At 30.2% G+C, this 12,047-nt stretch overlaps 1 protein-coding gene across 4 annotated transcripts in view; it reads right to left on the bottom strand.

The window, feature by feature from the left end:
* Positions 1–7,355: 7,355 nt before the first annotated feature.
* Positions 7,356–12,047, bottom strand: part of LOC107446277 (delta and Notch-like epidermal growth factor-related receptor) — a 32,346-nt gene continuing 27,654 nt past the window's right edge. For 2 of the 4 annotated variants that reach the window (XM_016060888.3, XM_016060895.3), the window contains exon 10: positions 9,470–10,305. In XM_016060888.3, coding sequence (XP_015916374.1) covers positions 10,206–10,305 — 100 coding nt within the window. In that variant the 3' untranslated portion in view covers positions 9,470–10,205. Of the gene's footprint in view, positions 10,306–12,047 lie in introns of all 4 variants that reach the window. The other 2 variants (XM_071187403.1, XM_016060903.3) reach the window with 2 other exon arrangements.

Below are 12,047 nucleotides of genomic sequence, written 5' to 3'. Positions count from 1 at the left end.
TAGTATCTAACCTAACCATTTTTCTAACCATAATTTTCTATTTTCCATGCAATATTCATATAATTTCAAACTAATTTAAAAATTCATTCACACGCAGTCCCGCAGTGGACTCATCGTTAAAAACACGGTTCCCAGCAGATCACCGAAGTCAAGCATCACTGGCTGCGGTCAGTGTGCGGGTGGGTGACCACTTGGATCAGTCTGCGTTGGGACCGAGGGTGTGCGGTATTGGTCCTCGTTAAACTGTTCTACCGTAAAGTGCTCGACTTCACGTGCAAGTCGTCGGGCTACCGAAGCAGGGGTGCCATCCCCTCTGCAGAGGATCAAAATTGTGATGGCATGTCTTCGGATCATCCTCAGAGATGTTTCCCAGACCGTCGCCAATAGCCCATTGTGCGACGTAAATGAACTACAACAACAACAACATTCACACGCATATTAACCAACTAAATGATTTTTATGCCATGCTTAAAAGTATCGCGTAAAAATTACCAAACTGTTCCTTAGACCACTGTTCCTATTTTACCATTTAATTGGTAATTTTGACCTTTTGACGTCTGTGCCTTTTACCAAATAGAATGGTAATAATCTGTTTACACTTCTATAGTTTATTTAAAATGGCAGTTTATTTAAATGATTAATTTATTTAAATGGTGAGTTAGATGATTGTTAATTATTTCTTTTTCTAATATAATTTCTAAATTCTAACAAGGGGGTAAAGAAACATGAATGATGGCTACAAATGTTTAATTAAAGTGCTTTTAAAAATACTAAACTCAGATATATCAAACTTTGATGACCGTTTTATACATCTTTTACGGGATAGTGGGATTTATTTTTTTATTTACAGACATATGTGAGTTTCTTTTAAATACAAGAACTGCTTTATAACTGTTTTCAGTTTAAAAACCTGATAGTATAACTTTATGAAAAACAGCAGGAATATATATTCAGTGTTATAGCGTGATCCGAACTCCCTGCATCTACTCTTCAAAGTGGATAGCGGAATAATACTACTGCAAAGCGAGGTGCAAATAAATCAAACATATACTTAACGGCCACCATTGCTAGGGAGAGTTATCCTTTCGCCTAACGCTCTGAAGCATAGAGGTTCAATGTTTTTGTATTGCTTTTGTCTTTTGTTTGTGCCATCGGTTCTGTAATTTGGCTAGAGATAAGCTATTCTTTGCAATAAACACAAGATTCCTGTATTATTTAAACCATATCTATTGATTTACTCTTGTACATTCATGGTTGGGCTTTGATAGACTTTAAAATTTTCGAACCCGCTACCTCCATTTTAATTAGCGTTTGGCTATAAGACAAGGTAGTTGTAAAAAAAGCAACAAAAAAAATCATTACTATTCCCAGATTCCTTTTTTTTAAATTTATTGTTACATTTACATATGCATGTTTAATTTTTACAAAATATGGTTAAGCCCTTGTCAAGTTGATGTTGTTGTTGTTGTTGTTCATTTACGTCGCACTAGAGCTGCGCAATGGGCTATTGGCGACAGTCTGGGAAGCACCCTTGAGGATGATCCGAAGACATGCCATCACAATTTTGATCCTCTGCAGAGGGGATGGCACCCCCGCTTCGGTAACCCGACGACCTGCACGCGAAGTCGAGCACTTTACGGTAGAACAGTTTAACGAGGACCAATACAGCACACCCTCGGTCCCTACGCAGGCTGATCCAAGTGGTCACCCACCCGCACACCGACCGTAGCCAGTGATGCTTGACTTCGGTGATCTGCTGGGAACCGTGTCTTAACGATCAGTCCACTACGGGACCTTGTCAAGTTGAAGAAATTAGAGAAAGACATTACAAAATTGTGTCTATTATGAAATAGAGATAGCGGGTTCGAATCCTACCGTGTCTCAGGATATATGTTTGGGCTGTCTTTCTCTATCTTGTGTTATCTGTATTTCGGTTTGACTAGGGCATATAGGCCGAGCTTTGTAATGACCACACAAACTTGCGCATGTCTGAATAAGTTACAATAAATATAGATAAATCGATGTATCCTGGGTTAGGATGGGATTCAGATCCGCTATCCCTACGCTTCCGATTTAGGATGTTGGGACAGACCTGATGCCTAACAGTTGAGCTACTCATTTAGTTTAGCCTTGTCTAGGATTTTGTACATTAACGAATGCACATTTTTTATGGTTTTAAATGATGGTAGATGTAAACTTACAACTTACACAAGAAAATAAAAATAATTAAATAGACGTTAAACAAAGTTTACCAGTGTTTACTGGATGAAATAGAGGTTATCAAACTGAACATTTCGGCGTCATTTCAAACTATACTAGAACTGTTAAAATTACTAACGTTTGGTTAAAATTACCAAATTTTATCATATTACTACTAAAACAGCATGACAATAACCATATTGTATTGTTATATTTACCAGAAAATGTCATTGCTAGAAACACGGTAAATGTTACCATATTCTGATTGTTTTGACCACTTTTCTTCTCAGTGTAAATATTTAATATATTATTGCTATTTGATATTTAACCAATAAAACAATGAAGTAGACAATTTTAGCGAAAAATTGTTTTTATTCAGCAAAAAACTTACTAATTTTCTTGAAATAATTTGAAAATTTCGCAATGTTCTTTTTTCTTTTTTTTTTTTCTTCTTTTTTTGCCAAATTGTACAAAAGTCTTATCTATCCAGGGCTCGTAAAGGCGGTCTTCTAATGATGCCAAGTTTAACCTCAAAAAGGATAACAAAAATTACCCTTCAATAATTTTTTATAAATAAACAAATCCCTAAATGATATCTTTTCAAAAAACGAATATTTTTCGACAGAAATATAAAAGAATCAAATGAATAATCACTTATGAATCCAATTAATGGTCATTTGAGCATTTTTCTAGAAAGCGTACTTGTAAGCATCACATATATGTGTTGGAAAACTATAGCGTTTATACAAAGTATTGAATAATTATTTGTGTATTCAATTAACGGTCATCAAAGCAGTATTTAAAAAGCGTACTTGTAAACATCACATGCGTAGGAAAAACAAAGCGTAAATATAAGATAATTAACAGAATAATTATTTGTGTATTCAATTAATGGTCATCAAAGAATTTTTTAGAAAGTGTATTCGAAAACATTACATGTGTTAGAAAAACATAGCGTAAATACAAAGTAATTAACTGGATAATTATTTGTGTATCCGATTAACTTCATCAAAACAAATTTTAGAAAACGTAGTCGTAAACATCAAATACGTTAGAAAAAACACAGCGTGTATAATCAACTGAATATTGTGTATCCAGGGCCCGGGGCAAAAACTTCTTTGGGGACCCCCTATGCTCCATCCACTACTTCAGTAATGAAGAAACGAACTCTGTGGAGGTATTTCACCTCACTATACATACATAACAAGAAAATTTACTCGAACCTAAAATAGCCATCAAGTCCCCCCCCCCCAACTCTGATCGTCAGACGAAATATTGTTCAGTGCATTTTATTGATTTTCTGACAACTCTATGTCCATCATGCGAAGGCAGTTTCTAAAATGATAGTTAACTTTGCCATCTATCTTTGAAAAATTCATATCCTTGCTGACATCAGGGCGAAATTCGGCGAAATTTTCGCAATTACGCTAGCTCAATTAAACCAATCAGAAGACAGTATTTTTGTAAACATATCGCATTTTGCGAAATTTAAAAATACAGGCTTTTGATTGGCCAAATCTGTCCATCGTAATTGCGAAAACTTTGCTTATTTCCGCTTTAGAAAGCCATGGATTTATGAAAAATAGATATTTTGTATTCATACGATAGATTAATGAAGAAGCTAACATAAAACTGACAGATTTTCCACTTTACTGATATTTTGTTTAAAAACTCTCTATTCGATTTAGGGGCCCCCTCTGTGTGGGTCGGGGCAACTGCCCCGTATGCCCATGTCTTAGTTAGGCTCTGTGTGCATCCCATTAATGGTCATCAAAGTATATTTTAGGAAACGTACTCGTAAACTTCGCCCCCATGTGTTGGAAAACTAGTATTACACACATATAAAATTTGTGTTTACGATCAATAGTCAATTGAGTATATTTTTCAGAAAGCATACTCGTCAGCACCACATATGTTGGAAAAACATAGTATACATATAAAGTAATCAACTGAATAATTATTATGAAAGGTCGAAGTATTTTTTCGAAACGTACTCGTAAACATCACACGTGTTTAAAAAACAGCGAGCGTCGAAATACAAATTTTACCGCTCTATGCACAATTTTTTACAATGTACTATGACAGGGCAGCTAATTAAAATAAAAGGTAACCATTTATGTTTTAATAGAAGCTCAAACTTCAAAGTGTATTTTTATTTAAAGCAATTGTTACTGTATTATAGAGAACATGAAAACATGATGCTTGTTTGTTTGAGAAAAAAAAATTGTCAGTAAATGGATGCGAAATTTTTTGTTATTGTTATTATTTTAAGAATTGAATAAAATGTCATTCTTTAGACGCTTTTAACTTCCTGAAACGTCCAATATATTGGACAACATTTGGTACAATTTTATGACGCAACAAAATATAAATGAAAAAATATAACTGGAGTTAACCTCGAGTCGAAGCTTTAAATTACAAAGAAAATTTATAACACAGGTATGAAATCGAATCAAGAAACTTTTTAGAGAGTTAAATGACCTATAAATATTTTATTATTTGAATTTTGTGGACTTTGAGACTCAGATTTAAAAAAAACGCATTATAAAAATATCCTACAATATGCCGAAACAAAAAAAATTAACTTTAATAAATTGAATTTTTTGAAAGTATGAAATTACTCTTTTCAAAGTTACACATTTCTAAGTAGAAAATCGCAATTTCTGCCATCACTTAAAACCCAGTTTCAGGAAGTTAATGAATTAGTGACGAATTTATTAATTTTTTAAAGAAAGTGTATTGTATTTTGTGAATTACATGTTTTTAAAAAAAAGACCTCGAGAACTTTGAATATAATAAAGTATAAATTTTACTAAAGCAAAAAACTTATTTATTTTTGTCAAAACAAGTAATTAAGTACAATAGATTAGTGAAGAAATTATTTATTGAATATTGGCAAAATGATATTTCTTGCAATATATTTTTGTATAAAAAAATTCTAATATACTACAAAGAAGCATTGCACAGAAAACTCGTTTTTGGGACGGTAATTGTCTCAAAAAGAGCTTTTTTTTACATACTAGAATAGCTGCTGAGGTATTTGAAAAACACCTGCTCAAAAACTACTTTCATTTTAATCAATAATAAATTATGGTTAAGAACTAATAATTACTGTAGCATACAATTTTAACAATATACATGTCTGAATGAAGTAGCTTCCGTTGCATTTTGGATTGTATAAAACAGTTAAACAAAATGGTGGAAAATGTCACTCAAAAAAAAAAAAAAAAAANTTAAAAAAAAAAAAAAAAAAAAAAATATGCACGCTGACGGGGTGGGGTTATCTATAATTTGCTTTAGAAAACTCTGAATTTTTTCTAAATTTCAAATGCAATTAAAAAAACTCCTAACAATTTGTGTATATGTTTTAAAAATTATTTTGCTTAATGATGTCAGTGATCATGGCTACAAATCAGAGCATTTTTTGAAACAATTGCAAAATTTCTATAATATGTTAAATGCCAAAAAAAAAAAAAAAAAGGAATGGCGTATGATACGCAGTTAAAACATGCTGTAAATAATTTAATAGTTTTTTTTTTAAATGCACATGTGCATTTTATTATTTTCAATAAACATACCATGCAGATTGTAAACAAATATACTTCAAAGCTCTTTCTAAAACCTTTTTACTGTCATGCCGGAGTGTTTTCGAAGTGCATCGTATTGTTATAGCCAAATGTATATCACGAGAAGTTTATTTCGGTTTAATCTCTTTGTCAAACCCGGATCATCTCGGCGAGAAAATTTAATTTAGATGCAATTTAAAACAATAGATAGCAGCACTATACTGAAGGTTTCAAAGGATAAAGGTTTATGTTCTAAGTGCGCGGTATTTTTTTGTCCCAAAATAGAGATCAGTTCTTTGAAACGACATATAGGCAATTTGCTTTTTAAGAAAATAATTGGATTTTCTTTTTAAATGTTTGCAAAATAATGTTCCACTAGAAGTGATTTTTACCACTGCCACGTTGAGTGGCAGCCGCCTCAGGCGAATATGCAGTGGCTACTAAACCTTAAATTTCTTATGTATGTATGTAATTCAAAACATGAATTTTTAACAGCTAAATATATTTTATTTTGAACTAAACATTTGATTTTTGAAATAAAAATAGTTGACAATTTATGTACCCAAGTAATAATTTGATAGTTAAAAGGATAACTGAAAAAAAATTCGTAAGAATTCAAACGATTACATGAGAAAAAGCACCTTACAATTTTGTTTTTGCTGAAAAGACTTCTGATATTCTACCTGAAATCCTTTCAAACTTTTGAAATCATACAGATGAAGTGATGATATTTTTAATAAAGCAATAAAAACTGTTGACATTTTTATTAGGTAATGTGGTCTCTTAATTTTTTAAAATTGATGCCCGAAATAGTGCAACGAAAGCTACTGCACATTTAAATATTAAAGAAAATTTCGATAGTATGAAATAAGCTATTTGGACATTACATAAAGCTTATTCCAACCATCTGCAAGTAAATAAAATATATTTTTCAATTTTTAGCTAATGTTAAAAATTAATGCTCTATTTATTTTTGGAACTTCACTGTGGCGTTCTTCATTGCATGAGAAAAAAAATATTACAAGAAATGTGCTATACATAAAGCTGTGTTGGACGTGTTTTCGAATGGACACCTTTGCTTGCAGAAACTAAAAAGCAAAGCACCTTGTAAAAATCAAATTATTGGGCTAACAATTGATGCTCATAATATATACAGGAGGGTGTAGTGAAACTTAATATATATTTTTTAAATCCTTGTCAAAAATTCAATAAAACCCAAACATTAGGGGTCAAAAATTAATATTTAGGAAAAGAAAAAAAGCTCCCAAAGATTGACGATTCATTGGAATCCAATCAACCAAATGCTGAAATTGAGCTAAGCAAATCGTCGATTTATTGGAATCTAGTCAACCAAATGGTGGAATTGAACTTAAAAATTCGACGATTTATTGGAATTCAGTTAATCAAAAGGTGGAATTGAACTAAGCAAATCGACGATTATTGGACCAAATGGTGAAATTAAACCAAATGGTGGAATTGAACGATGATTTATACGAACCCAATCAGCGAAATGGTGGAACGGAACTCAGCAAACATTTGCCGAAAAAGTGCATTTGTTGTGATACAATTGACAAATAAACAAGCGTTTGATGATTTACCTTAATATTATTATTTTTTTGATCCCCAATGTGTACGTTTCTATACATTTATTTTGACAAAGCTTCTCAAAACATATTTCAAGCTTGTAATTATACAGTTTGTAAAAAAGTTTCATTTAATTAGTTAAATGATTGAATGCAAATTTATTTGGCACGGAACTACAGCAGAGAAATTTGGATATTTACACTTCTTCATAACAAATAATTTCTACAAAAAAGTAATGATCAAGTGATGCATTTACTGATTACATAACTTTAAAGTTTTTAAATTAAAATTTCAATTTTTTTAAGTGATTTTTTTTGTTTGATTTATTTTATTTATATAATAATTTTCATCAAGCATTGCTCAAAAGCATTGGTAAAAATCGTTTTATGAACGCGATATGTATATTTGGTGGAGTCGAAAACCAAAAATTTTGAATTTAGATAGATTTTGCGAAAAATGAAAGGTTACAGAAAAGAAAAAAAAAACATGGAACCACTGGAAGCAAAAAAAGTCTGCCACCACTAAATTACATGCTTTAAAAATATTATCCTCTTTTAAGTTGACCATTTTGAGGAGATCATTTATGGCCATTGTAATGCACTGACCATTTGGTGGAAATAACCATTGGTAGAAATTTTTTTACTTTTATACACATAAGTTTTGTATTTGTAATTAAAAAATTTCTCGCCTTTTCAAACCTGTGCAACATTGGGGCATAAAAATGCCCCAAATGAAAAAAAAAATGGCAATTTACTTTCATGTTTGTGAAGACTAAATTTAATGGGGTATTTCTCAAAAGGGGGAAGACAACGTTAACAGCCGCTAAATTTTTTTTTCTACAATTCCATACTTCACGCGTAAGAAAATGGCCTTTTGTTATTGAAATATTTCATAAAGACATCAGAAAATGCTATTGAAAAATTATTTTTAGCATGAATAAATAAGGTTAAATTACTTACTTGAACTTATCTTTTTGTCAAAATAAAAAAAATTATTTTTTATTCTACTTTTCGTTGAAATTAAAAATAAAAAGTTTTACGCTGCTTTAAAATTTTTTACGATGAACTAGCTTTAACTCCTTAATGATCACATAATTTTGAAGAAAAGCATTAAAAGTGCTATATTTTTTTCAAGAAAATCCTTAAAATTTAAGTATACGTACACTATATGTATTTTTAATTTTTGGATAAACTTTGGAGAAAACATTTGAATAGTGTTGACATCTAGTTTAAAATAAACTAACTACCTCTAAACACATTACAAATAGTCCGGTTCTGCTATTTGGGTTTATATAGATTGAGAAATAAATATGGTTCCGGGCATAAGAAATGGATTGCTTTAGTCATTTTGGCTCGTTGTTTTTGAACACTTAAACCCGGAAATATCACAGGCACGAGAAATAGAGGATGAAACTTCACCCAGTCTTTTGAGGTAGTTAGGGATTAAATTTAATTGTCGTCTGAGCTTTAAGTTTAGATCGATGTTATTTCTCCACTTTTGGACAACTGCTTAATAATAAAAACTCTTTCTATTTTTTTTTAAAGATTTTTCTGATAGAAGAAACATTTTACTGATTTAAAAAAGTACGGAGAAAATAAACCAGACTTTTGAAGAAAATCTATAGAAATTCGGCTTCTTGGCTTTCGACGCATCTTAATACACATACATATATTAGTGTTGGTGAAACTAAGTGTTTTTTTTTAATCTATGCAACCTGAATTAGCACATCTGTCAGGAATAAATAATTAAAAATTAATTTTAAAAATATATTGTTTCAATTATAATTCGATAAAGTTTCGATATTTTTGTTAAAATTATGTTTTTCCTTGACGGAGATTTTTCATAATGAATAATGTTTCGTTCCCTAAAGATCCTTCAGATCATTCAAAAACAGGATTTTAAGTTAAACGCAATTTACATATCTTTTAGCCTATTTTCAATTCGAAGTTTTTCACCAAACTAATATATACACACTCTTTATACAAATATACTACATTGCATGATAATGAATAAGTGGAACAAAACATACGCACATTGGACATTCAGTTTAACAAAACATTCATTGCTAATGAAATTTTCCTCTGCTTCATGAATTTCAATGGTATATACAAAGAACAATATTATTGACCCATTATTTTAATTGCATTCTTATTTTTCAAAGACAACAAAATATCACAACTGTATTTTAGAAGCAGGATAATTAAATTTCAACATTAAAATACTTTTAATATTAACAATATCACAACAATTTGTATTTTGAAAATGGACCTTTCTAGAAAATTCATTTAGTGCGTTATTGATGAATAAGGACAACTATGTATCTGACCTGCACTGTCGAATTAAGTTTACAAACATAAAAAAACACAAGATTGAGTTATAAAACACTCAATGACATTATCTGGCACATAAAATAAATGAACTTCTTTTTTGTTATGAACACACGTCATTCGCTTGATATCGAGTCTTCCTTAAAGATGGCACATTTCGTTTAAAAACAATAAAAATACTTTTTTAATCATTTAAAAATACACGTTTTATTTTTGTTCACTTGATACCGAATGTTAATGCAATCCTATATTTCATGAATTCATTTATCATTAAATAAGAGAACAAAATCTGAATAAATCCATTTACTAGAAAGATCCCTTTTCACACAAGAAAAATGGCATATAATAGTCAAATTTAGAAATAATTGACACGAAGAATTTGTACTAAAAATAGCTTTCTTTTGAAAGATATTTTCCCACTCTTGAAAATGTTTGGCATGATGAAAATAAGTACAAAAGAGCTAATTAATGGTGTATCTGAAAGCTATAGTGATTTCATTTACATGCAAGAGCACTAATATACATAATTCTATTTTGCAAAACCATCATGAATGAGAGGAAATCTGTCCTTAATTTCTTCTTTAGAAACGTTCCCACACCACTTCAGTGAATACTTGTCTGGGTCTTCGCTGGGAAAAAATACACTGAGTATCATAACAATCATTTTTAGAACAATGTGCACTAATAATATCACACAAATAATGTCATAACTAATATCATATAATGCTGATGGGAAAAAAACACTCGGTGTTTCATCGCAATCATTTTTAAAACGATTCGGACAAATAATGACACATTAAGAGACATTTTGCAATTATAATAAAGAAACTTCTATTGTGTTGAAATACAGAGATGCGAAATAAATTATAAATGAGTAAAACTGATTGACCAATAGTTTACGGCAGAGATGCACAACCGCATTTGGATGTGGGCAAAAAAAAAACTAGCAAATACTATGTTGGATGACATAATTAATATTAAGTTATAATCATGAAATAGCCGGGAGAATTAACATTTTACATGAAAGTAGTATGAATGACTTAATAGGCATTTACCCAGAAAATACTAACTTATTTTTTAAAATTCGTAAACGGATTTCATGTAAATATATCCAAACAAACGAGTTAAAATATTATAAAAGATTATAAGAAATTAACACGTTCACAAAAGAAAAAATAATACAGAAAATTAAAATGTTCCTACATCCCAAAAGTTTAATTTAATTATTATCCAGATGAAACAAAAATTGTTATTTAAATTACTATTGGGTGTTCATAATTACAGAAAAATGTGATGACTCTCATTGGTATTTTGACATGAATTATCTCTAGTTTTTTATAAAGTTTTCAATAATTTCTATTTATGTTTCTTATAAATTTTAGAAATTTTATTTTTCAATTTATAAATACAAATTCGTAAAAAACTGCATTTCACTTTAAACATTAAATCCATTACTATAACAAAATTTGTAAAACGAAATAGTTACTATCCGATTCTTAGAGCTAGTCTGTGAACTTGATAAGCAATTTATTGTTACAGAGCACAGCAGAAAAAAAGAATGAGTTCAAGGGTCAAGTCACATAGCTTCGAAAGCCTCTTTTGGCCCACCAGATATAGATTGGGCGTCTCTGGTTTATGGAAACAGTAAATCTATTTTTACTTATAACTTATCTATAATTTCTCCTTCATCTTTGTGATTCTCTCTTTTCCTTTGTATTTCAACACTGAAGAAGGTGCTTCATTATAGCATCATAACGATCGTATCCCTGTTCTGTTCTTTCCACTTTATTTTAACAACATTTAAATCCAACACAAATATCCTTATTTCAGTTATGATACTTACCATCATTTTAAAACTGAGAAGTTTTTTCAGACAAACTTTAATTTGAATTGTGATTATAAATAGTAATATTAAACTACGACTGCGTGTAATAAGAGTCTACGATTGCAACTAATTTTGAAGTAATTATTTTCCGCAATTTATTATACTTTGCCTCTTGAAGTTTATTTGTCAGCGAATATTAGCTTTTTGGGGGATATCTCTCACAGTTTTCTCTCCCCATGGCTTTTTTCAATATCCCGTTCGTATTGAAAAAAAAATACCAAAAAGTATCCAAAAGTTAAAATAAATTAATAAGCATCCCTTGCTAAGAAAGCAAACACAAATTTTGCATTAATTGTCATCAAACTAAGAGAAATACATAGCAAAATACTAATCAGATACATAGATAGATAGCAAAATAAAGACAAAAAGAAAAGAGAGAAAAACGAAGAAAATTAGTGAGTAAATATATGGAGAAAAAATGGAAAATATTAAAGATTCATAAAAAGAGAAGAAAAAATATTTTTAAAAACATTTAAAAATTTTTTA

The sequence above is a fragment of the Parasteatoda tepidariorum genome, chromosome X1 (assembly GCF_043381705.1).
Source record: "Parasteatoda tepidariorum isolate YZ-2023 chromosome X1, CAS_Ptep_4.0, whole genome shotgun sequence".
Classification (NCBI taxonomy): Eukaryota; Metazoa; Arthropoda; class Arachnida; order Araneae; family Theridiidae; genus Parasteatoda; species Parasteatoda tepidariorum.
This window is presented reverse-complemented; position numbering and strand designations above follow the sequence as displayed.